Source organism: Oncorhynchus nerka, unplaced genomic scaffold (assembly GCF_034236695.1).
Source record: "Oncorhynchus nerka isolate Pitt River unplaced genomic scaffold, Oner_Uvic_2.0 unplaced_scaffold_1671, whole genome shotgun sequence".
Taxonomy (NCBI): Eukaryota; Metazoa; Chordata; class Actinopteri; order Salmoniformes; family Salmonidae; genus Oncorhynchus; species Oncorhynchus nerka.
Window position 1 is genome coordinate 52,501 of NW_027039648.1, and position 27,183 is coordinate 79,683.

Below are 27,183 nucleotides of genomic sequence, written 5' to 3' on the forward strand. Positions count from 1 at the left end.
ACTGTATATAAGTACTGTACAGTAATATGCATTATACTGTATATAGATTAATAGGTACTGTACAGTAATATGCATTATACTGTATATAAGTACTGTACAGTAATATGCATTATACTGTATATACATTAATAAGTACTGTACAGTAATATGCATTATACTGTATATAGATTAATAAGTACTGTACAGTAATATGCATTATACTGTATATAGATTAATAAGTACTGTACAGTAATATGCATTATACTGTATATAAGTACTGTACAGTAATATGCATTATACTGTATATACATTAATAAGTACTGTACAGTAATATGCATTATACTGTATATAGATTAATAGGTACTGTACAGTAATATGCATTATACTGTATATAAGTACTGTACAGTAATATGCATTATACTGTATATAGATTAATAGGTACTGTACAGTAATATGCATTATACTGTATATAGATTAATAGGTACTGTACAGTAATATGCATTATACTGTATATAAGTACTGTACAGTAATATGCATTATACTGTATATAGATTAATAAGTACTGTACAGTAATATGCATTATACTGTATATAGATTAATATGTACTGTACAGTAATATGCATTATACTGTATATACATTAATAAGTACTGTACAGTAATATGCATTATACTGTATATACATTAATAAGTACTGTACAGTAATATGCATTATACTGTATATAGATTAATAGGTACTGTACAGTAATATGCATTATACTGTATATAGATTAATAGGTACTGTACAGTAATATGCATTATACTGTATATAGATTAATAGGTACTGTACAGTAATATGCACTATACTGTATATACATTAATAAGTACTGTACAGTAATATGCATTATACTGTATATACATTAATAAGTACTGTACAGTAATATGCATTATACTGTATATACATTAATAAGTACTGTACAGTAATATGCATTATACTGTATATACATTAATAAGTACTGTACAGTAATATGCATTATACTGTATATACATTAATAAGTACTGTACAGTAATATGCATTATACTGTATATACATTAATAAGTACTGTACAGTAATATGCATTATACTGTATATACATTAATAAGTACTGTACAGTAATATGCATTATACTGTATATACATTAATAAGTACTGTACAGTAATATGCATTATACTGTATATACATTAATAAGTACTGTACAGTAATATGCACTATACTGTATATACATTAATAGGTACTGTACAGTAATATGCATTATACTGTATATACATTAATAAGTACTGTACAGTAATATGCACTATACTGTATATACATTAATAAGTACTGTACAGTAATATGCACTATACTGTATATACATTAATAGGTACTGTACAGTAATATGCATTATACTGTATATAAGTACTGTACAGTAATATGCATTATACTGTATATAGATTAATAAGTACTGTACAGTAATATGCATTATACTGTATATAGATTAATAGGTACTGTACAGTAATATGCATTATACTGTATATACATTAATAAGTACTGTACAGTAATATGCATTATACTGTATATACATTAATAAGTACTGTACAGTAATATGCATTATACTGTATATACATTAATAGGTAGATCTGCCGTTTTGTAATAGTAGTACTAGTAGTTTGTGTAGTAGTTTGAAAACAACAACATTTTGAACCATAGGGCCCTCAAAATCATAACAAACAAATCTCTCTAACTTTCCTAATCCCCTCCCTCCCTCCTCCAGCAATCCCAGAAGGGTTCAGTGTAGAGCTGGGTCCGTCTGAGGAACCTCTGGAGCAGGAGGAGGTGTCGCTAAGCTGCATCGCTGACAACTACACCTACGAACAGCTCACCTGGTACAGACTGGACCCGCAGGTAACAGCTCACCTGGTACAGACTGGACCCGCAGGTAACAGCTCACCTGGTACAGACTGGACCCGCAGGTAACAGCTCACCTGGTACAGACTGGACCCGCAGGTAACAGCTCACCTGGTACAGACTGGACCCGCAGGTAACAGCTCACCTGGTACAGACTGGACCCGCAGGTAACAGCTCACCTGGTACAGACTGGACCCGCAGGTAACAGCTCACCTGGTACAGACTGGACCCACAGGTAACTGTTTAATTGGTCCAGACTGGACCCACAGGTAACAGCTCACATGGTACAGACTGGACCCACAGATAACTGTTTAATTGGTCCAGACTGGACTCTCTCTCTCTCTCTCTCTCAATTCAAGGGGCTTTATTGGCATGGGAAACATGTGTTAACATTATTATACAAAAGTGAAATAAACAATCAAAATTAACAGTAAACATTACACATACAGAAGTTTCAAAACAATAAAGACATTACAAATGTCATATTATATATATACAGTGTTTTAACAATGTACAAATGGTAAAGGACACAAGATAAAATAAATAAGCATAAATATGGGTTGTATTTACAATGGTGTTTGTTCTTCACTGGTTGCCCTTTTCTCGTGGCAACAGGTCACACATCTTGCTGCTGTGATGGCACACTGTGGAATTTCACCCAGTAGATATGGGAGTTTATCAAAATTAGATTTGTTTTCGAATTCTTTGTGGATCTGTGTAATCTGAAGGAAATATGTCTCTCTAATATGGTCATACATTGGGCAGGAGGTTAGGAAGTGCAGCTCAGTTTCCACCTCATTTTGTGGGCAGTGAGCACATAGCCTGTCTTCTCTTGAGAGCCATGTCTGCCTACGGCGGCCTTTCTCAATAGCAAGGCTATGCTCACTGAGTCTGTACATAGTCAAAGCTTTCCTTAATTTTGGGTCAGTCACAGTGGTCAGGTATTCTGCCACTGTGTACTCTCTGTTTAGGGCCAAATAACCTTCTAGTTTCTCTGTTTTTTTGTTAACTCTTTCCAATGTGTCAAGTAATTATCTTTTAGTTTTCTCATGATTTGGTTGGGTCTAATTGTGCTGCTGTCCTGGGGCTCTGTGGGGTGTGTTTGTGTTTGTGAACAGAGCCCCATGACCAGCTTGCTTAGGGGAATCTTCTCCAGGTTCATCTCTCTGTAGGTGATGGCTTTGTTATGGAAGGTTTGGGAATCGCTTCCTTTTAGGTGGTTGTAGAATTTAACGGCTCTTTTCTGGATTTTGATAATTAGTGGGTATCGGCCTAATTCTGCATGCATTATTTGGTGTTCTACGTTGTACACGGAGGATTTTTTTTGCAGAATTCTGCGTGCAGAGTCTCAATTTGGTGTTTGTCCCATTTTGTGAAGTCTTGGTTGGTGAGCGGACCCCAGACCTCACAACCATAAAGGGCAATGGGCTCTATGATTGATTCAAGTATTTTTAGCCAAATCCTAATTGGTATGTTGAAATATTATGTTCCTTTTGATGGCATAGAATGCCCTTCTTGCCTTGTCTCTCAGATCGTTCACAGCTTTGTGGAAGTTACCTGTGGCGCTGATGTTTAGGCTGAGGTATATATAGTTTTTTGTGTGCTCTAGGGCAACAGTGTCTAGATGAAATTTGTATTTGTGGTCCTGGTGACTGGACCTTTTTTGGAACACCATTATTGTGGTCTTACTGAGATTTACTGTCAGGGCCCAGGTCTGACAGAATCTGTGCAGAAGATCTAGTCGAGAGGTGCTGAGGTGGGCTGTTCTGCTGGCTTCTCTGTGGGGGTGGCCATCTCTCTAGTGGGTTGTTCTCTGTCACACGCCATCCCCCTCAACCTCTTCTCCAGCAGTCTGATCCTCTCCTCTAGTGCTCTGTTCTTCTCCTGCTCCTGCTCTTTCTCCTGTTGAGCTTCTTCTTGTGATCTTTTCTTGCCTTATCATTCTTTACATGCAAAGGGTACTGTATTTTAATTATCTCTGAACAGCAGGAGGCAGCTTCTAAGGCCTCTCCATTTGATTGGGGTAGACTGTGTGACTCCTGCCATTGTTGGGCTAAAGGGCTTTGACACCTCTCACTTGACATGTCAGTGCTAGTTGAAGCTGTATCAAGCTTGGCAGAATTATGTTAGCATTCAGTCCTTATAAAGTAATGTTGTGTATTTTTCTTCTTGGCTTTTGGAAATAGAATATAGAATAATAATCCTTGGTAGTTGTGAGCCTTCCAGGTGATTCCGTAATTCCGTCCAAAATCAGGTTGTAGGTTTTGAGTTTTGATTTGAAGTGGGGGTTATGTTGTAGAGGGTAGCATTCTGTATGTGTTCTTGACAAAATATCCAAGTTTATCTAACTCTAAATCTATCTTTTTTAAAGAAAATGCTGAAAAATGCAGGAACTCATCTGATCGTGACCTCTGCTCTGCTCTGCTCCCTCCCTCCTTCCTTCCTTCCTTCCTTCCTTCCTTCCTTCCTTCCTTCCTTCCTTCCTTCCTTCCTTCCTTCCTTCCTTCCTTCCTTCCTTCCCTCCCTCCCTCCCTCCCTCCCTCCCTCCCTCCTTCCTTCCCTCCCTCCCTCCCTCCCTCCCTCCCTCCTTCCTTCCTTCCCCTCCCTCCCTCCCTCCCTCCCTCCCTTCCTTCCCTCCTTCCCTCCCTCCTTCCCTCCTTCCTTCCCTCCCTCCCTCCCTTCCCTCCCTCCTTCCTTCCCTCCCTCCTCCCTCCCCTCCCCCCTCCTTCCCTCCCCCTCCCTCCCTCCCTCCCTCCCTCCCCCTCCCTCCCTCCCTCCCTCCCTCCCTCCCTCCCTCCCTCCCTCCCTCCTTCCCCTCCCTCCCTCCCTCCTCCTTCCCTCCCCCTCCTTCCCTCCCTTCCCTCCCTCCCTCCCCCTCCTTCCTTCCCTCCCTCCCCCCTCCCTCCCCTCCTTCCCCCTCCCCTCCCTCCTCCCCTCCCTCCCTCCCTCCCTCCTCCCTCCCTCCTCCCCCTCCTTCCTTCCCTCCCTCCTCCCCTCCCTCCCCCCTCCCCCCCTCCCTCCCCTCCCTCCCTCCCTCCTTCCCTCCCTCCCTCCCTCCCTCCCCCTCCCTCCCTCCCTCCTCCCCTCCCTCCCTCTCTCCAGGCGCTGCAGGATGAACGTGGTAAACCCCTGGAGCTGGACTGTCGTAGTGTCCACCTGTACGCTGACCGCCTGGATGGACAACTGACCTATCAGGAGCAGTCTAACAGCTGGGTCCTGGAGATGACTATAGCTAGCATCACGCTACAGGATGAAGGGAACTATGTCTGTGAGGTTCAGAATAGGAGGAGCCGAGAGAAACACTGTCTACGCAAATACATATCGGTTAAAGGTGAGAGGGAGAGACACACACACACGGAACCAAACAGGGTTCTTCAAAGAGTTCTCCTATGGGGAGAGCCAAGAACCCTTATTGGTTCCAGTAACCATACACCCACACACACCAACAGACACACACAGAGGAACATAGGCCTCACACACCAACATACACTAGTGTGTGTTTAAACCCTTCCTCTGAGGGACTAGTGTGTGTTTGATCCCTTCCTCTGAGGGACTAGTGTGTTCAATCCCTTCCTCTGAGGGACTAGTGTGTTCAATCCCTTCCTCTGAGGGACTGGTGTGTGTTTAAACCCTTCCTCTGAGGGACTAGTGTGTTTGATCCCGTCCTCTGAGGGACTAGTGTGTTCAATCCCTTCCTCTGAGGGACTAGTGTGTGTTTGATCCCGTCCTCTGAGGGACTAGTGTGTGTTTGATCCCGTCCTCTGAGGGACTAGTGTGTTCAATCCCGTCCTCTGAGGGACTAGTGTGTTTAAACCCTTCCTCTGAGGGACTAGTGTGTGTTTGATCCCTTCCTCTGAGGGACTAGTGTGTGTTTGATCCCTTCCTCTGAGGGACTAGTGTGTGTTTAAACCCTTCCTCTGAGGGACTAGTGTGTGTTCAATCCCTTCCTCTGAGAGACTAGTGTGTGTTCAATCCCTTCCTCTGAGGGACTAGTGTGTGTTTGATCCCTTCCTCTGAGGGACTAGTGTGTGTTTGATCCCTTCCTCTGAGGGACTAGTGTGTGTTTAAACCCTTCCTCTGAGGGACTAGTGTGTGTTTGATCCCTTCCTCTGAGGGACTAGTGTGTGTTTGATCCCTTCCTCTGAGGGACTAGTGTGTGTTTAAACCCTAGTCCCTCAGAGGAAGGGTTTAAACACACTAGTCCCTCAGAGGATGGGCCCAGTCATTAACACACTAATGCTTCATTCATGTCAAGTCCTGACCCTTTAACCCTTTAACCTCACCCCCCCGCCCCCATCCCTCCCTCCTGCCCTTCTCTCTCTCCTGAGAGACCACAACTGCAGTCTCATCATTTAGTCTCTTTGCCCTTCAGTCTGCATGAATAATGGGATCTGTTGAATGGACATAAAGGTGTGAACAAGATGGTGGCATTTATGTATTTCTTTCTCTAAGGGGATTTATTGACATGGGAAACATACATTAATATCTTGCCCAAGCAAGTGAAGGAGATAATAAACAAAAGTGAAATAAACAATAAAAATGAACAGTAAACATTACACTCAAAGGAATAGAGACATTTCTAATGTCATATTATGACTATATACATATAGTGTTGTAACGATGTGCAAATAGTTAAAGTACAAAAGGGAAAATAAATAAACATAAATATGGGTTGTATTTACAATGGTGTTTGTTCTTCACTGGTTGCCCTTTTCTTGTGGCAACAGATCACACATCTTGCTGCTGTAATGGCACACTGTGGAATTTCACCCAGTAGATATGGGAGTTTATCAAAATCGGGTTTGTTTTCGAATTCTTTGTGGATCTGTGTAATCTGAGGGAAATATGTGTCTCTAATATGGTCAAACATTGGGCAGGAGGTTAGGAAGTGCAACTCAGTTTCCACCTCATTTTGTGGGCAGTGAGCACATAGCCTGTCTTCTCTTGAGAGCCATGTCTGCCTACGGCGGCCTTTCTCAATAGCAAGGCAATCCTCACTGAGTCTGTACATAGTCAAAGCTTTCCTTAAGTTTGGGTCAGTCACAGTGGTCAGGTATTCTGCCACTGTGTACTCTCTGTTTAGCGCCAAATAGCCTTCTAGTTTGCTCAGTTTTTTTGTTAATTCTTTCCAATGTGTCAAGTAATTATCTTTTTGCTTTCTCATGATTTGGTTGGGTCTAATTGTGCTGCTGTCCTGGGGCTGTCAGGACCCAGGTCTGTCAGGACCCAGGTCTGTCATGACCCAGGTCTGTCAGGGCCCAGGTCTGTCAGGGCCCAGGTCTGTCAGGGCCCAGGTCTGTCAGGGCCCAGGTCTGTCATGGCCCAGGTCTGTCAGGGCCCAGGTCTGTCATGGCCCAGGTCTGTCAGGTCCCAGATCTGGCAGGGCCCAGGTCTGTCATGACCCAGGTCTGGCAGGGCCCAGGTCTGGCAGGGCCCAGGTCTGGCAGGGCCCATGTCTGGCAGAATCTGTGCAGAAGATCTAGGTGCTGCTGTAGGCCCTCCTTGGTTGCGAACAGAAGCACCAGATCATCAGCAAACAGTAGACATTTGACTTCAGATTCTAGTAGGATGCTGCAGACTTTTCTAGTGCCCTCACCAATTCGTTGATATATACAGCGCCTTACAAACGTATTCTTCCCCCTTGGCGTTTTTCCTATTTTGTTGCGTTACAACCTGCAATTTAAATGATTTATTTTTATTTGGATTTCATGTAATGGATATACACATGATAGTCAAAATTGGTGAAGTGAAATAACTTGTTTAAAAAAATTCAACAACAAAAGATAACTGAAAAGTGGTACGTGTATTCACCACCTCCACCTGTGTGGAGTGTCACATGATCTCAGTATATATATATACACCTGCCCTGAAAGGCCCCAGAGTCTGTAACACCACTAAGCAAGGGACACCACTAAGCAAGGGGCACCATGAAGAGCAAGGAGCTCTCCAAACAGGTCAGGGACAAAGTTGTGGAGAAGTTCAGGATTGGGTTATGAAAAAAATATCAGAAACTTTGACCATCCCACTGAGCACCATTGAATACATTATTAAAAAATGGGAAGAATGTGGCACCACAACAACCCTGCCAGAGAGGGCCGCCCACCAAAACTCACAGACCAGGCAAGGAGGGAATTAATCAGAGAGGCAACAAAGAGACCAAAGATAACCCTGAAGGAGCTGCAAAGCTCTACAGCGGAGATTGGAGTATCTGTCCATAGGACCACTTTAAGCCGTACACTCCACAGAGATGGGTTTTATGGAAAAGTGGCCAAAAAAAGCCATTGCTTAAAGAAAAAAATCAGCAAACACATTTGGTGTTCGTCAAAGGCATGTGGGAGACTCCCCAAACATATGGAAGAAGGTACTCTGGTCAGATGAGACTAAAATGTAGCTTTTTGGCCATTAAGGAAAACGCTATGTCTAGCGCAAACCCAACACCTCTCATCGCCCCGAGAACACTATCCCCAAATTGAAGCATGGTGATGGTGTTATCATGCTGTGGGGATGTTTTTCTTCGGCAGGGACTGGGAAGCTGCTCTGAATTGAAAGAATGATGGATGGCGCTAAATACAGGGAAATTCTTGAGGGAAACCTGTTTCAGTCTTCCAGAGATTTGAGAGTGGAACGGAGGTTCACCTTCCAGCAGGACAATGACCCTGCGCATACTGCTAAAGCAACACATGAATGAAGAAACATTCAATCCATGTGGTATGACTTAAGCTCTCTGAACCACCCATCCCGGATCCGGGTATAATTGTCATCAGCAATGCTGAATAGCATAGCGCCACAGTCAAATAATAGTACTAGAAAATATGGTGGTAGCAGGGTGGGAGTCTTATCGTGGTAGCAGGGTGGGAGTCTTATCGTGGTAGCAGGGTGGGAGTCTTATCGTGGTAGCAGGGTGGGAGTCTTATCGTGGTAGCAGGGTGGAGATAACCACTTGTACGTTGGGGAAAGTCGAAGAAGCTTTTTCAATCACTCCCTTTAGTGCTGTGGCCACCCTTTCCTGCTGTGTTTTCAGGTCATTTGTGCCTGTGTGTATTATTATGTTGCTGGGTAGTTGGTCCTCAGACAGAGGGTCTAGGGCACACTGGGTGTTTGTACACCAGAGTTTAGACATACTGTGCTTGGGGAAAAATTGATTTACTTGTATATATTTCCCATTTGAGCACATAAAGAGCACAATATCTCTCTCTCTCTCTCTCTCTCTCTACCTACCTACCCCCCCCCCAGCTCTAGAAGCCCCCTGGTACAGACACAACCCAGCCAATCAAACATTGAACGTCAGTGAGTCTCTCCTGATGGAGTGTGATGTCGTGGGAACTCCTTCACCACACCTCTCCTGGTTCAAAGACAACCAGCCCCTGCACCAAATGTCAGGTAGGTACACACACACACACACACACACACACACACACACACACACACACACACACACACACACACACACAAAGGGAAGCACACAAAGACACAAACAAGGGGATGCACACAAAGGCACACAGACACATGCAGACACACACACACACACACACCGTATATGCCATGCCATCTCCCACAGGATAAGCTAACATCAGCTGGTATACACACACACCTGTTGCTGAAGACATGAGTCATCAGCTTCCACAGTGTCTCTGAGGTATTAGAGGTCAAGAGGGGGTTGGATTGAGTGACAGTTTGGCAGGACTACAGACAGCTGGGACTTATCACTTTGGAGACATTAAATCCATGACATGTGGAGAGAATGAGAGATGGATTGATTGAGAGGTAGATGAAAGAGAGGGAGGGGAGGGGAGGGGAGGGAGGGAGGGAGGAGGGAAGGAGGGGGAGGGAGGGAGGGGAAGGGGGGGAGGGGGAGGGAGGGAGGGAGGGAGGGAGGGAGGGAGGGAGGGAGGCGGAGGGCGGAGGATTGGCGGGGCTGACAGGAGGATCAATCTGAGTAGCTGTCAGGTTAGCAGACAAGCATGGCTTGTTGGGTGGGTGGGTGGGTGGGTGGGTGTGTGTGCGTGCATGCGTGTTTTACCAGAGTGGTGTGTGAGCGCAAGCGCATGCCTATGTGTGTGTTTGTGTCAGTGATTGACAGCTGTGTGTGTGTGTGTGTGTGTGTGTGTGTGTGTGTGGATGTGTGTGTGTGTGTATGTGTGTGTGTGTGTGTGTGTGTGTGTGTGTGTGTGTGTGTGTGTGTGTGTGTGTGTGTGTGTGTGTGTGTGTGTAGGACTGCAGCTACAGGACGCCAACAGGACTTTGAGTATCCAGCGTGTCAGAGAAGAGGACGCCGGTCTCTACACCTGCACCGCCTGTAATCAGAGGGGCTGCGCCCACTCCTCCGCTGCCGTCACAGTGCTGGGTGAGACAGGAACACACACACACACACACACACACACCTGTGTCCACACCTTCGTCTCCAACAACAACTTCCTTCTATTTTCTTCTTCTTCTCTTCTTCTCTTCTTCTCTTCTTCTCTGCTTCCTTCTGTTTGTCTGCACTTTGTGACATCGGCTGATTTAAAAAGGGCTTCATAAATACATTTCATTGATTGATTGAAATCAAAAAGTCTTTAATAAAGTTTATTGGTCGCATCCACTGTTTAGCTGATGTTGTTGTTGTTGTTTATCTCACCAGGTTCTAGTGACAGGGCTGATGTTGTTGTTGTTGTTTATCTCACCAGGAGTGACAGGCTGATGTTGTTGTTGTTTATCTCACCAGGTTCTAGTGACAGGGCTGATGTTGTTGTTGTTGTTTATCTCACCAGGTTCTAGTGACAGGGCTGATGTTGTTGTTGTTTATCTCACCAGGTTCTAGTGACAGGGCTGATGTTGTTGTTGTTTATCTCACCAGGTTCTAGTGACAGGGCTGATGTTGTTGTTGTTTATCTCACCAGGTTCTAGTGACAGGGCTGATGTTGTTGTTGTTTATCCCAGGTTCTAGTGACAGGGCTGATGTTGTTGTTGTTTATCCCAGGTTCTAGTGACAGGGCTGATGTTGTTGTTGTTTATCCCAGGTTCTAGTGAGGGCTGATGTTGGGTTTATCTCACCAGGATGACAGGGCTTGTTGTTGTTGTTTATCCCAGGTTCCAGTGACAGGGCTAATGTTGTTGTTGTTTATCCCAGGTTATAGTGACAGGGCTAATGTTGTTGTTTATCTCACCAGGTTCCAGTGACAGGGCTGATGTTGTTGTTGTTTATCTCACCAGGTTCTAGTGACAGGGCTGATGTTGTTGTTGTTTATCTCACCAGGTTCCAGTGACAGGGCTGATGTTGTTGTTGTTTATCTCACCAGGTTCCAGTGACAGGGCTGATGTTGTTGTTGTTTATCCCAGGTTCTAGTGACAGGGCTGATGTTGTTGTTGTTTATCTCACCAGGTTCTAGTGACAGGGCTGATGTTGTTGTTTATCCCAGGTTCCAGTGACAGGGCTGATGTTGTTGTTGTTTATCTCACCAGGTTCTAGTGACAGGGCTGATGTTGTTGTTGTTTATCTCACCAGGTTCCACTGACAGGGCTGATGTTGTTGTTGTTTTTATCTCACCAGGTTCTAGTGACAGGGCTAATGTTGTTGTTGTTTATCTCACCAGGTTCTAGTGACAGGGCTGATGTTGTTGTTGTTTATCCCAGGTTCTAGTGACAGGGCTAATGTTGTTGTTTATCTCACCAGGTTCTAGTGACAGGGCTAATGTTGTTGTTGTTTATCCCAGGTTCTAGTGACAGGGCTAATGTTGTTGTTTATCCCAGGTTCTAGTGACAGGGCTGATGTTGTTGTTGTTTATCCCAGGTTCTAGTGACAGGGCTAATGTTGTTGTTTATCTCACCAGGTTCTAGTGACAGGGCTAATGTTGTTGTTGTTTATCCCAGGTTCTAGTGACAGGGCTAATGTTGTTGTTTATCCCAGGTTCTAGTGACAGGGCTAATGTTGTTGTTGTTTATCTCACCAGGTTCCAGTGACAGGGCTGATGTTGTTGTTGTTTATCTCACCAGGTTCTAGTGACAGGGATAATGTTGTTGTTGTTTATCTCACCAGGTTCCAGTGACAGGGCTGATGTTGTGGTTGTTTATCTCACCAGGTTCCAGTGACAGGGCTGATGTTGTTGTTGTTTATCCCAGGTTCTAGTGACAGGGCTGATGTTGTTGTTGTTGTTTATCTCACCAGGTTCTAGTGACAGGGCTGATGTTGTTGTTGTTGTTTATCCCAGGTTCCAGTGACAGGGCTAATGTTGTTGTTGTTTATCCCAGGTTCTAGTGACAGGGCTAATGTTGTTGTTTATCTCACCAGGTTCCAGTGACAGGGCTGATGTTGTTGTTGTTTATCTCACCAGGTTCTAGTGACAGGGCTGATGTTGTTGTTGTTTATCTCACCAGGTTCCAGTGACAGGGCTGATGTTGTTGTTGTTTATCTCACCAGGTTCCAGTGACAGGGCTGATGTTGTTGTTGTTTATCCCAGGTTCTAGTGACAGGGCTGATGTTGTTGTTGTTTATCTCACCAGGTTCTAGTGACAGGGCTAATGTTGTTGTTTATCTCACCAGGTTCTAGTGACAGGGTTGATGTTGTTGTTGTTTATCTCACCAGGTTCTAGTGACAGGGCTGATGTTGTTGTTGTTTATCCCAGGTTCTAGTGACAGGGCTGATGTTGTTGTTGTTTATCCCAGGTTCTAGTGACAGGGCTGATGTTGTTGTTGTTTATCTCACCAGGTTCCAGTGACAGGGCTAATGTTGTTGTTGTTTATCTCACCAGGTTCTAGTGACAGGGCTGATGTTGTTGTTGTTTATCCCAGGTTCTAGTGACAGGGCTGATGTTGTTGTTGTTTATCCCAGGTTCTAGTGACAGGGCTGATGTTGTTGTTGTTTATCCCAGGTTCTAGTGACAGGGCTGATGTTGTTGTTGTTTATCCCAGGTTCCAGTGACAGGGCTGATGTTGTTGTTGTTTATCTCACCAGGTTCCAGTGACAGGGCTGATGTTGTTGTTGTTTATCCCAGGTTCCAGTGACAGGGCTGATGTTGTTGTTGTTTATCTCACCAGGTTCTAGTGACAGGGCTAATGATGTTGTTGTTGTTTATCTCACCAGGTTCTAGTGACAGGGCTGATGATGTTGTTGTTGTTTATCTCACCAGGTTCCAGTGACAGGGCTGATGTTGTTGTTGTTTATCTCACCAGGTTCTAGTGACAGGGCTGATGTTGTTGTTGTTTATCCCAGGTTCTAGTGACAGGGCTGATGTTGTTGTTGTTTATCCCAGGTTCTAGTGACAGGGCTGATGTTGTTGTTGTTTATCTCACCAGGTTCTAGTGACAGGGCTGATGTTGTTGTTGTTTATCTCACCAGGTTCTAGTGACAGGGCTGATGTTGTTGTTGTTTATCTCACCAGGTTCCAGTGACAGGGCTGATGTTGTTGTTGTTTATCTCACCAGGTTCCAGTGACAGGGCTGATGTTGTTGTTGTTTATCTCACCAGGTTCTAGTGACAGGGATAATGTTGTTGTTGTTTATCTCACCAGGTTCCAGTGACAGGGCTGATGTTGTGGTTGTTTATCTCACCAGGTTCCAGTGACAGGGCTGATGTTGTTGTTGTTTATCCCAGGTTCTAGTGACAGGGCTGATGTTGTTGTTGTTGTTTATCTCACCAGGTTCTAGTGACAGGGCTGATGTTGTTGTTGTTGTTTATCCCAGGTTCCAGTGACAGGGCTAATGTTGTTGTTGTTTATCCCAGGTTCTAGTGACAGGGCTAATGTTGTTGTTTATCTCACCAGGTTCCAGTGACAGGGCTGATGTTGTTGTTGTTTATCTCACCAGGTTCTAGTGACAGGGCTGATGTTGTTGTTGTTTATCTCACCAGGTTCCAGTGACAGGGCTGATGTTGTTGTTGTTTATCTCACCAGGTTCCAGTGACAGGGCTGTTGTTGTTGTTTATCCCAGGTTCTAGTGACAGGGCTGATGTTGTTGTTGTTTATCTCACCAGGTTCTAGTGACAGGGCTAATGTTGTTTATCTCACCAGGTTCTAGTGACAGGGTTGATGTTGTTGTTGTTTATCTCACCAGGTTCTAGTGACAGGGCTGATGTTGTTGTTGTTTATCCCAGGTTCTAGTGACAGGGCTGATGTTGTTGTTGTTTATCCCAGGTTCTAGTGACAGGGCTGATGTTGTTGTTGTTTATCTCACCAGGTTCCAGTGACAGGGCTAATGTTGTTGTTGTTTATCTCACCAGGTTCTAGTGACAGGGCTGATGTTGTTGTTGTTTATCCCAGGTTCTAGTGACAGGGCTGATGTTGTTGTTGTTTATCCCAGGTTCTAGTGACAGGGCTGATGTTGTTGTTGTTTATCCCAGGTTCTAGTGACAGGGCTGATGTTGTTGTTGTTTATCCCAGGTTCCAGTGACAGGGCTGATGTTGTTGTTGTTTATCTCACCAGGTTCCAGTGACAGGGCTGATGTTGTTGTTGTTTATCCCAGGTTCCAGTGACAGGGCTGATGTTGTTGTTGTTTATCTCACCAGGTTCTAGTGACAGCGCTAATGATGTTGTTGTTGTTTATCTCACCAGGTTCTAGTGACAGGGCTGATGATGTTGTTGTTGTTTATCTCACCAGGTTCCAGTGACAGGGCTGATGTTGTTGTTGTTTATCTCACCAGGTTCTAGTGACAGGGCTGATGTTGTTGTTGTTTATCCCAGGTTCTAGTGACAGGGCTGATGTTGTTGTTGTTTATCCCAGGTTCTAGTGACAGGGCTGATGTTGTTGTTGTTTATCTCACCAGGTTCTAGTGACAGGGCTGATGTTGTTGTTGTTTATCTCACCAGGTTCTAGTGACAGGGCTGATGTTGTTGTTGTTTATCTCACCAGGTTCCAGTGACAGGGCTGATGTTGTTGTTGTTTATCTCACCAGGTTCCAGTGACAGGGCTGATGTTGTTGTTGTTTATCCCAGGTTCTAGTGACAGGGCTGATGTTGTTGTTGTTTATCTCACCAGGTTCTAGTGACAGGGCTAATGTTGTTGTTTATCTCACCAGGTTCTAGTGACAGGGTTGATGTTGTTGTTGTTTATCTCACCAGGTTCTAGTGACAGGGCTGATGTTGTTGTTGTTTATCCCAGGTTCTAGTGACAGGGCTGATGTTGTTGTTGTTTATCCCAGGTTCTAGTGACAGGGCTGATGTTGTTGTTGTTTATCTCACCAGGTTCCAGTGACAGGGCTAATGTTGTTGTTGTTTATCTCACCAGGTTCTAGTGACAGGGCTGATGTTGTTGTTGTTTATCCCAGGTTCTAGTGACAGGGCTGATGTTGTTGTTGTTTATCCCAGGTTCTAGTGACAGGGCTGATGTTGTTGTTGTTTATCCCAGGTTCTAGTGACAGGGCTGATGTTGTTGTTGTTTATCATAGGGTTCCAGTGACAGGGCTGATGTTGTTGTTGTTTATCTCACCAGGTTCCAGTGACAGGGCTGATGTTGTTGTTGTTTATCCCAGGTTCCAGTGACAGGGCTGATGTTGTTGTTGTTTATCTCACCAGGTTCTAGTGACAGGGCTAATGATGTTGTTGTTGTTTATCTCACCAGGTTCTAGTGACAGGGCTGATGATGTTGTTGTTGTTTATCTCACCAGGTTCCAGTGACAGGGCTGATGTTGTTGTTGTTTATCTCACCAGGTTCTAGTGACAGGGCTGATGTTGTTGTTGTTTATCCCAGGTTCTAGTGACAGGGCTGATGTTGTTGTTGTTTATCCCAGGTTCTAGTGACAGGGCTGATGTTGTTGTTGTTTATCTCACCAGGTTCTAGTGACAGGGCTGATGTTGTTGTTGTTTATCTCACCAGGTTCTAGTGACAGGGCTGATGTTGTTGTTGTTGTTTATCTCACCAGGTTCTAGTGACAGGGCTGATGTTGTTGTTGTTTATCTCACCAGGTTCTAGTGACAGGGCTAATGTTGTTGTTTATCTCACCAGGTTCTAGTGACAGGGTTGATGTTGTTGTTGTTTATCTCACCAGGTTCTAGTGACAGGGCTGATGTTGTTGTTGTTTATCCCAGGTTCTAGTGACAGGGCTGATGTTGTTGTTGTTTATCCCAGGTTCTAGTGACAGGGCTGATGTTGTTGTTGTTTATCTCACCAGGTTCCAGTGACAGGGCTAATGTTGTTGTTGTTTATCTCACCAGGTTCTAGTGACAGGGCTGATGTTGTTGTTGTTTATCCCAGGTTCTAGTGACAGGGCTGATGTTGTTGTTGTTTATCCCAGGTTCTAGTGACAGGGCTGATGTTGTTGTTGTTTATCCCAGGTTCTAGTGACAGGGCTGATGTTGTTTATCCCAGGTTCCAGTGACAGGGCTGATGTTGTTGTTGTTTATCTCACCAGGTTCCAGTGACAGGGCTGATGTTGTTGTTGTTTATCCCAGGTTCCAGTGACAGGGCTGATGTTGTTGTTGTTTATCTCACCAGGTTCTAGTGACAGGGCTAATGATGTTGTTGTTGTTTATCTCACCAGGTTCTAGTGACAGGGCTGATGATGTTGTTGTTGTTTATCTCACCAGGTTCCAGTGACAGGGCTGATGTTGTTGTTGTTTATCTCACCAGGTTCTAGTGACAGGGCTGATGTTGTTGTTGTTTATCCCAGGTTCTAGTGACAGGGCTGATGTTGTTGTTGTTTATCCCAGGTTCTAGTGACAGGGCTGATGTTGTTGTTGTTTATCTCACCAGGTTCTAGTGACAGGGCTGATGTTGTTGTTGTTTATCTCACCAGGTTCTAGTGACAGGGCTGATGTTGTTGTTGTTGTTTATCTCACCAGGTTCTAGTGACAGGGCTGATGTTGTTGTTGTTTATCTCACCAGGTTCTAGTGACAGGGCTGATGTTGTTGTTGTTTATCTCACCAGGTTCTAGTGACAGGGCTGATGTTGTTGTTGTTTATCTCACCAGGTTCTAGTGACAGGGCTGATGTTGTTGTTGTTGTTTATCTCACCAGGTTCTAGTGACAGGGCTGATGTTGTTGTTGTTTATCTCACCAGGTTCTAGTGACAGGGCTGATGTTGTTGTTGTTTATCTCACCAGGTTCTAGTGACAGGGCTGATGTTGTTGTTGTTTATCTCACCAGGTTCTAGTGACAGAGCTAATGATGTTGTTGTTGTTTATCTCACCAGGTTCTAGTGACAGGGCTGATGATGTTGTTGTTGTTTATCTCACCAGGTTCCAGTGACAGGGCTGATGTTGTTGTTGTTTATCTCACCAGGTTCCAGTGACAGGGCTGATGTTGTTGTTGTTTATCCCAGGTTCTAGTGACAGGGCTGATGTTGTTGTTGTTTATCTCACCAGGTTCTAGTGACAGGGCTGATGTTGTTGTTTATCCCAGGTTCCAGTGACAGGGCTGATGTTGTTGTTGTTTATCTCACCAGGTTCTAGTGACAGGGCTGATGTTGTTGTTGTTTATCTCACCAGGTTCCACTGACAGGGCTGATGTTGTTGTTGTTTATCTCACCAGGTTCTAGTGACAGGGCTAATGTTGTTGTTGTTTATCTCACCAGGTTCTAGTGACAGGGCTGATGTTGTTGTTGTTTATCCCAGGTTCTAGTGACAGGGCTAATGTTGTTGTTTATCTCACCAGGTTCTAGTGACAGGGCTAATGTTGTTGTTGTTTATCCCAGGTTCTAGTGACAGGGCTAATGTTGTTGTTTATCCCAGGTTCTAGTGACAGGGCTGATGTTGTTGTTGTTTATCCCAGGTTCTAGTGACAGGGCTAATGTTGTTGTTTATCTCACCAGGTTCTAGTGACAGGGCTAATGTTGTTGTTGTTTATCCCAGGTTCTAGTGACAGGGCTAATGTTGTTGTTTATCCCAGGTTCTAGTGACAGGGCTAATGTTGTTGTTGTTTATCTCACCAGGTTCCAGTGACAGGGCTGATGTTGTTGTTGTTTATCTCACCAGGTTCTAGTGACAGGGATAATGTTGTTGTTGTTTATCTCACCAGGTTCTAGTGACAGGGATAATGTTGTTGTTGTTTATCTCACCAGGTTCCAGTGACAGGGCTGATGTTGTTGTTGTTTATCTCACCAGGTTCCAGTGACAGGGCTGATGTTGTTGTTGTTTATCCCAGGTTCTAGTGACAGGGCTGATGTTGTTGTTGTTGTTTATCTCACCAGGTTCTAGTGACAGGGCTGATGTTGTTGTTGTTGTTTATCCCAGGTTCCAGTGACAGGGCTAATGTTGTTGTTGTTTATCCCAGGTTCTAGTGACAGGGCTAATGTTGTTGTTTATCTCACCAGGTTCCAGTGACAGGGCTGATGTTGTTGTTGTTTATCTCACCAGGTTCTAGTGACAGGGCTGATGTTGTTGTTGTTTATCTCACCAGGTTCCAGTGACAGGGCTGATGTTGTTGTTGTTTATCTCACCAGGTTCCAGTGACAGGGCCGATGTTGTTGTTGTTTATCCCAGGTTCTAGTGACAGGGCTGATGTTGTTGTTGTTTATCTCACCAGGTTCTAGTGACAGGGCTAATGTTGTTGTTTATCTCACCAGGTTCTAGTGACAGGGTTGATGTTGTTGTTGTTTATCTCACCAGGTTCCAGTGACAGGGCTAATGTTGTTGTTGTTTATCTCACCAGGTTCTAGTGACAGGGCTGATGTTGTTGTTGTTTATCCCAGGTTCTAGTGACAGGGCTGATGTTGTTGTTGTTTATCCCAGGTTCTAGTGACAGGGCTGATGTTGTTGTTGTTTATCCCAGGTTCTAGTGACAGGGCTGATGTTGTTGTTGTTTATCCCAGGTTCCAGTGACAGGGCTGATGTTGTTGTTGTTTATCTCACCAGGTTCCAGTGACAGGGCTGATGTTGTTGTTGTTTATCCCAGGTTCCAGTGACAGGGCTGATGTTGTTGTTGTTTATCTCACCAGGTTCTAGTGACAGGGCTAATGATGTTGTTGTTGTTTATCTCACCAGGTTCTAGTGACAGGGCTGATGATGTTGTTGTTGTTTATCTCACCAGGTTCCAGTGACAGGGCTGATGTTGTTGTTGTTTATCTCACCAGGTTCTAGTGACAGGGCTGATGTTGTTGTTGTTTATCCCAGGTTCTAGTGACAGGGCTGATGTTGTTGTTGTTTATCCCAGGTTCTAGTGACAGGGCTGATGTTGTTGTTGTTTATCTCACCAGGTTCTAGTGACAGGGCTGATGTTTGTTGTTGTTTATCCCAGGTTCCAGTGACAGGGCTAATGTTGTTGTTGTTTATCCCAGGTTATAGTGACAGGGCTAATGTTGTTGTTTATCTCACCAGGTTCCAGTGACAGGGCTGATGTTGTTGTTGTTTATCTCACCAGGTTCTAGTGACAGGGCTGATGTTGTTGTTGTTTATCTCACCAGGTTCCAGTGACAGGGCTGATGTTGTTGTTGTTTATCTCACCAGGTTCCAGTGACAGGGCTGATGTTGTTGTTGTTTATCCCAGGTTCTAGTGACAGGGCTGATGTTGTTGTTGTTTATCTCACCAGGTTCTAGTGACAGGGCTGATGTTGTTGTTTATCCCAGGTTCCAGTGACAGGGCTGATGTTGTTGTTGTTTATCTCACCAGGTTCTAGTGACAGGGCTGATGTTGTTGTTGTTTATCTCACCAGGTTCCACTGACAGGGCTGATGTTGTTGTTGTTTATCTCACCAGGTTCTAGTGACAGGGCTAATGTTGTTGTTGTTTATCTCACCAGGTTCTAGTGACAGGGCTGATGATGTTGTTGTTGTTTATCTCACCAGGTTCCAGTGACAGGGCTGATGTTGTTGTTGTTTATCTCACCAGGTTCTAGTGACAGGGCTGATGTTGTTGTTGTTTATCCCAGGTTCTAGTGACAGGGCTGATGTTGTTGTTGTTTATCCCAGGTTCTAGTGACAGGGCTGATGTTGTTGTTGTTTATCTCACCAGGTTCTAGTGACAGGGCTGATGTTGTTGTTGTTTATCTCACCAGGTTCTAGTGACAGGGCTGATGTTGTTGTTGTTGTTTATCTCACCAGGTTCTAGTGACAGGGCTGATGTTGTTGTTGTTTATCTCACCAGGTTCTAGTGACAGGGCTGATGTTGTTGTTGTTTATCTCACCAGGTTCTAGTGACAGGGCTGATGTTGTTGTTGTTTATCTCACCAGGTTCTAGTGACAGGGCTGATGTTGTTGTTGTTGTTTATCTCACCAGGTTCTAGTGACAGGGCTGATGTTGTTGTTGTTTATCTCACCAGGTTCTAGTGACAGGGCTGATGTTGTTGTTGTTTATCTCACCAGGTTCTAGTGACAGGGCTGATGTTGTTGTTGTTTATCTCACCAGGTTCTAGTGACAGGGCTAATGATGTTGTTGTTGTTTATCTCACCAGGTTCTAGTGACAGGGCTGATGATGTTGTTGTTGTTTATCTCACCAGGTTCCAGTGACAGGGCTGATGTTGTTGTTGTTTATCTCACCAGGTTCCAGTGACAGGGCTGATGTTGTTGTTGTTTATCCCAGGTTCTAGTGACAGGGCTGATGTTGTTGTTGTTTATCTCACCAGGTTCTAGTGACAGGGCTGATGTTGTTGTTTATCCCAGGTTCCAGTGACAGGGCTGATGTTGTTGTTGTTTATCTCACCAGGTTCTAGTGACAGGGCTGATGTTGTTGTTGTTTATCTCACCAGGTTCCACTGACAGGGCTGATGTTGTTGTTGTTTATCTCACCAGGTTCTAGTGACAGGGCTAATGTTGTTGTTGTTTATCTCACCAGGTTCTAGTGACAGGGCTGATGTTGTTGTTGTTTATCCCAGGTTCTAGTGACAGGGCTAATGTTGTTGTTTATCTCACCAGGTTCTAGTGACAGGGCTAATGTTGTTGTTGTTTATCCCAGGTTCTAGTGACAGGGCTAATGTTGTTGTTTATCCCAGGTTCTAGTGACAGGGCTGATGTTGTTGTTGTTTATCCCAGGTTCTAGTGACAGGGCTAATGTTGTTGTTTATCTCACCAGGTTCTAGTGACAGGGCTAATGTTGTTGTTGTTTATCCCAGGTTCTAGTGACAGGGCTAATGTTGTTGTTTATCCCAGGTTCTAGTGACAGGGCTAATGTTGTTGTTGTTTATCTCACCAGGTTCCAGTGACAGGGCTGATGTTGTTGTTGTTTATCTCACCAGGTTCTAGTGACAGGGATAATGTTGTTGTTGTTTATCTCACCAGGTTCTAGTGACAGGGATAATGTTGTTGTTGTTTATCTCACCAGGTTCCAGTGACAGGGCTGATGTTGTTGTTGTTTATCTCACCAGGTTCCAGTGACAGGGCTGATGTTGTTGTTGTTTATCCCAGGTTCTAGTGACAGGGCTGATGTTGTTGTTGTTGTTTATCTCACCAGGTTCTAGTGACAGGGCTGATGTTGTTGTTGTTGTTTATCCCAGGTTCCAGTGACAGGGCTAATGTTGTTGTTGTTTATCCCAGGTTCTAGTGACAGGGCTAATGTTGTTGTTTATCTCACCAGGTTCCAGTGACAGGGCTGATGTTGTTGTTGTTTATCTCACCAGGTTCTAGTGACAGGGCTGATGTTGTTGTTGTTTATCTCACCAGGTTCCAGTGACAGGGCTGATGTTGTTGTTGTTTATCTCACCAGGTTCCAGTGACAGGGCCGATGTTGTTGTTGTTTATCCCAGGTTCTAGTGACAGGGCTGATGTTGTTGTTGTTTATCTCACCAGGTTCTAGTGACAGGGCTAATGTTGTTGTTTATCTCACCAGGTTCTAGTGACAGGGTTGATGTTGTTGTTGTTTATCTCACCAGGTTCCAGTGACAGGGCTAATGTTGTTGTTGTTTATCTCACCAGGTTCTAGTGACAGGGCTGATGTTGTTGTTGTTTATCCCAGGTTCTAGTGACAGGGCTGATGTTGTTGTTGTTTATCCCAGGTTCTAGTGACAGGGCTGATGTTGTTGTTGTTTATCCCAGGTTCTAGTGACAGGGCTGATGTTGTTGTTGTTTATCCCAGGTTCCAGTGACAGGGCTGATGTTGTTGTTGTTTATCTCACCAGGTTCCAGTGACAGGGCTGATGTTGTTGTTGTTTATCCCAGGTTCCAGTGACAGGGCTGATGTTGTTGTTGTTTATCTCACCAGGTTCTAGTGACAGGGCTAATGATGTTGTTGTTGTTTATCTCACCAGGTTCTAGTGACAGGGCTGATGATGTTGTTGTTGTTTATCTCACCAGGTTCCAGTGACAGGGCTGATGTTGTTGTTGTTTATCTCACCAGGTTCTAGTGACAGGGCTGATGTTGTTGTTGTTTATCCCAGGTTCTAGTGACAGGGCTGATGTTGTTGTTGTTTATCCCAGGTTCTAGTGACAGGGCTGATGTTGTTGTTGTTTATCTCACCAGGTTCTAGTGACAGGGCTGATGTTGTTGTTGTTGTTTATCCCAGGTTCCAGTGACAGGGCTAATGTTGTTGTTGTTTATCCCAGGTTATAGTGACAGGGCTAATGTTGTTGTTTATCTCACCAGGTTCCAGTGACAGGGCTGATGTTGTTGTTGTTTATCTCACCAGGTTCTAGTGACAGGGCTGATGTTGTTGTTGTTTATCTCACCAGGTTCCAGTGACAGGGCTGATGTTGTTGTTGTTTATCTCACCAGGTTCCAGTGACAGGGCTGATGTTGTTGTTGTTTATCCCAGGTTCTAGTGACAGGGCTGATGTTGTTGTTGTTTATCTCACCAGGTTCTAGTGACAGGGCTGATGTTGTTGTTTATCCCAGGTTCCAGTGACAGGGCTGATGTTGTTGTTGTTTATCTCACCAGGTTCTAGTGACAGGGCTGATGTTGTTGTTGTTTATCTCACCAGGTTCCACTGACAGGGCTGATGTTGTTGTTGTTTATCTCACCAGGTTCTAGTGACAGGGCTAATGTTGTTGTTGTTTATCTCACCAGGTTCTAGTGACAGGGCTGATGATGTTGTTGTTGTTTATCTCACCAGGTTCCAGTGACAGGGCTGATGTTGTTGTTGTTTATCTCACCAGGTTCTAGTGACAGGGCTGATGTTGTTGTTGTTTATCCCAGGTTCTAGTGACAGGGCTGATGTTGTTGTTGTTTATCCCAGGTTCTAGTGACAGGGCTGATGTTGTTGTTGTTTATCTCACCAGGTTCTAGTGACAGGGCTGATGTTGTTGTTGTTTATCTCACCAGGTTCTAGTGACAGGGCTGATGTTGTTGTTGTTGTTTATCTCACCAGGTTCTAGTGACAGGGCTGATGTTGTTGTTGTTTATCTCACCAGGTTCTAGTGACAGGGCTAATGTTGTTGTTTATCTCACCAGGTTCTAGTGACAGGGTTGATGTTGTTGTTGTTTATCTCACCAGGTTCTAGTGACAGGGCTGATGTTGTTGTTGTTTATCCCAGGTTCTAGTGACAGGGCTGATGTTGTTGTTGTTTATCCCAGGTTCTAGTGACAGGGCTGATGTTGTTGTTGTTTATCTCACCAGGTTCCAGTGACAGGGCTAATGTTGTTGTTGTTTATCTCACCAGGTTCTAGTGACAGGGCTGATGTTGTTGTTGTTTATCCCAGGTTCTAGTGACAGGGCTGATGTTGTTGTTGTTTATCCCAGGTTCTAGTGACAGGGCTGATGTTGTTGTTGTTTATCCCAGGTTCTAGTGACAGGGCTGATGTTGTTTATCCCAGGTTCCAGTGACAGGGCTGATGTTGTTGTTGTTTATCTCACCAGGTTCCAGTGACAGGGCTGATGTTGTTGTTGTTTATCCCAGGTTCCAGTGACAGGGCTGATGTTGTTGTTGTTTATCTCACCAGGTTCTAGTGACAGGGCTAATGATGTTGTTGTTGTTTATCTCACCAGGTTCTAGTGACAGGGCTGATGATGTTGTTGTTGTTTATCTCACCAGGTTCTAGTGACAGGGCTGATGTTGTTGTTGTTTATCTCACCAGGTTCTAGTGACAGGGCTGATGTTGTTGTTGTTTATCTCACCAGGTTCTAGTGACAGGGCTGATGTTGTTGTTGTTTATCTCACCAGGTTCTAGTGACAGGGCTGATTTTGTTGTTGTTTATCTCACCAGGTTCTAGTGACAGGGCTGATGTTGTTGTTGTTTATCTCACCAGGTTCTAGTCACAGGGCTGATGTTGTTGTTGTTTATCTCACCAGGTTCTAGTGACAGGGCTGATGTTGTTGTTGTTTATCTCACCAGGTTCTAGTGACAGGGCTGATGTTGTTGTTGTTGTTTATCTCACCAGGTTCTAGTGACAGGGCTGATGTTGTTGTTGTTGTTTATCTCACCAGGTTCTAGTGACAGGGCTGATGTTGTTGTTGTTTATCTCACCAGGTTCTAGTGACAGGGCTGATGTTGTTGTTGTTTATCTCACCAGGTTCTAGTGACAGGGCTGATGTTGTTGTTGTTTATCTCACCAGGTTCTAGTGACAGGGCTGATGTTGTTGTTGTTTATCTCACCAGGTTCTAGTGACAGGGCTGATGTTGTTGTTGTTTATCCCAGGTTCTAGTGACAGGGCTGATGTTGTTGTTGTTTATCCCAGGTTCTAGTGACAGGGCTGATGTTGTTGTTGTTTATCCCAGGTTCTAGTGACAGGGCTGATGTTGTTGTTGTTTATCTCACCAGGTTCTAGTGACAGGGCTGATGTTGTTGTTGTTGTTTATCCCAGGTTCCAGTGACAGGGCTAATGTTGTTGTTGTTTATCCCAGGTTATAGTGACAGGGCTAATGTTGTTGTTTATCTCACCAGGTTCCAGTGACAGGGCTGATGTTGTTGTTGTTTATCTCACCAGGTTCTAGTGACAGGGCTGATGTTGTTGTTGTTTATCTCACCAGGTTCCAGTGACAGGGCTGATGTTGTTGTTGTTTATCTCACCAGGTTCCAGTGACAGGGCTGATGTTGTTGTTGTTTATCTCACCAGGTTCTAGTGACAGGGCTGATGTTGTTGTTGTTTATCTCACCAGGTTCTAGTGACAGGGCTGATGTTGTTGTTTATCCCAGGTTCCAGTGACAGGGCTGATGTTGTTGTTGTTTATCTCACCAGGTTCTAGTGACAGGGCTGATGTTGTTGTTGTTTATCTCACCAGGTTCCACTGACAGGGCTGATGTTGTTGTTGTTTATCTCACCAGGTTCTAGTGACAGGGCTAATGTTGTTGTTGTTTATCTCACCAGGTTCTAGTGACAGGGCTGATGTTGTTGTTGTTTATCCCAGGTTCTAGTGACAGGGCTAATGTTGTTGTTTATCTCACCAGGTTCTAGTGACAGGGCTAATGTTGTTGTTGTTTATCCCAGGTTCTAGTGACAGGGCTAATGTTGTTGTTTATCCCAGGTTCTAGTGACAGGGCTGATGTTGTTGTTGTTTATCCCAGGTTCTAGTGACAGGGCTAATGTTGTTGTTTATCTCACCAGGTTCTAGTGACAGGGCTAATGTTGTTGTTGTTTATCCCAGGTTCTAGTGACAGGGCTAATGTTGTTGTTTATCCCAGGTTCTAGTGACAGGGCTAATGTTGTTGTTGTTTATCTCACCAGGTTCCAGTGACAGGGCTGATGTTGTTGTTGTTTATCTCACCAGGTTCTAGTGACAGGGATAATGTTGTTGTTGTTTATCTCACCAGGTTCCAGTGACAGGGCTGATGTTGTTGTTGTTTATCTCACCAGGTTCCAGTGACAGGGCTGATGTTGTTGTTGTTTATCCCAGGTTCTAGTGACAGGGCTGATGTTGTTGTTGTTGTTTATCTCACCAGGTTCTAGTGACAGGGCTGATGTTGTTGTTGTTGTTTATCCCAGGTTCCAGTGACAGGGCTAATGTTGTTGTTGTTTATCCCAGGTTCTAGTGACAGGGCTAATGTTGTTGTTTATCTCACCAGGTTCCAGTGACAGGGCTGATGTTGTTGTTGTTTATCTCACCAGGTTCCAGTGACAGGGCTGATGTTGTTGTTGTTTATCCCAGGTTCTAGTGACAGGGCTGATGTTGTTGTTGTTTATCTCACCAGGTTCTAGTGACAGGGCTAATGTTGTTGTTTATCTCACCAGGTTCTAGTGACAGGGTTGATGTTGTTGTTGTTTATCTCACCAGGTTCCAGTGACAGGGCTAATGTTGTTGTTGTTTATCTCACCAGGTTCTAGTGACAGGGCTGATGTTGTTGTTGTTTATCCCAGGTTCTAGTGACAGGCCTGATGTTGTTGTTGTTTATCCCAGGTTCTAGTGACAGGGCTGATGTTGTTGTTGTTTATCCCAGGTTCTAGTGACAGGGCTGATGTTGTTGTTGTTTATCCCAGGTTCCAGTGACAGGGCTGATGTTGTTGTTGTTTATCTCACCAGGTTCCAGTGACAGGGCTGATGTTGTTGTTGTTTATCCCAGGTTCCAGTGACAGGGCTGATGTTGTTGTTGTTTATCTCACCAGGTTCTAGTGACAGGGCTAATGATGTTGTTGTTGTTTATCTCACCAGGTTCTAGTGACAGGGCTGATGATGTTGTTGTTGTTTATCTCACCAGGTTCCAGTGACAGGGCTGATGTTGTTGTTGTTTATCTCACCAGGTTCTAGTGACAGGGCTGATGTTGTTGTTGTTTATCCCAGGTTCTAGTGACAGGGCTGATGTTGTTGTTGTTTATCCCAGGTTCTAGTGACAGGGCTGATGTTGTTGTTGTTTATCTCACCAGGTTCTAGTGACAGGGCTGATGTTGTTGTTGTTGTTTATCCCAGGTTCCAGTGACAGGGCTAATGTTGTTGTTGTTTATCCCAGGTTATAGTGACAGGGCTAATGTTGTTGTTTATCTCACCAGGTTCCAGTGACAGGGCTGATGTTGTTGTTGTTTATCTCACCAGGTTCTAGTGACAGGGCTGATGTTGTTGTTGTTTATCTCACCAGGTTCCAGTGACAGGGCTGATGTTGTTGTTGTTTATCTCACCAGGTTCCAGTGACAGGGCTGATGTTGTTGTTGTTTATCCCAGGTTCTAGTGACAGGGCTGATGTTGTTGTTGTTTATCCCAGGTTCTAGTGACAGGGCTAATGTTGTTGTTTATCTCACCAGGTTCTAGTGACAGGGCTAATGTTGTTGTTGTTTATCCCAGGTTCTAGTGACAGGGCTAATGTTGTTTATCCCAGGTTCTAGTGACAGGGCTGATGTTGTTGTTTATCCCAGGTTCTAGTGACAGGGCTAATGTTGTTGTTTATCTCACCAGGTTCTAGTGACAGGGCTAATGTTGTTGTTGTTTATCCCAGGTTCTAGTGACAGGGCTAATGTTGTTGTTTATCCCAGGTTCTAGTGACAGGGCTAATGTTGTTGTTGTTTATCTCACCAGGTTCCAGTGACAGGGCTGATGTTGTTGTTGTTTATCTCACCAGGTTCTAGTGACAGGGATAATGTTGTTGTTGTTTATCTCACCAGGTT

The 27,183-nt window shown here is 44.5% G+C and overlaps 1 protein-coding gene across 1 annotated transcript in view; it reads left to right on the plus strand.

The window, feature by feature from the left end:
- Positions 1 to 10,223, plus strand: part of LOC135568158 (vascular endothelial growth factor receptor 3-like) — a gene marked incomplete at its 3' end in the record, with an annotated part of 16,118 nt that extends 5,895 nt beyond the window's left edge. Inside the window, exons 4-7 of the mRNA XM_065015133.1 lie at positions 1,746 to 1,876; positions 4,982 to 5,210; positions 9,113 to 9,259; positions 10,092 to 10,223. Of these exons, the coding sequence (XP_064871205.1) occupies positions 1,746 to 1,876; positions 4,982 to 5,210; positions 9,113 to 9,259; positions 10,092 to 10,223 (639 nt within the window). The remainder of the gene's footprint in view (positions 1 to 1,745; positions 1,877 to 4,981; positions 5,211 to 9,112; positions 9,260 to 10,091) is intronic.
- Positions 10,224 to 27,183: the final 16,960 nt, after the last annotated feature.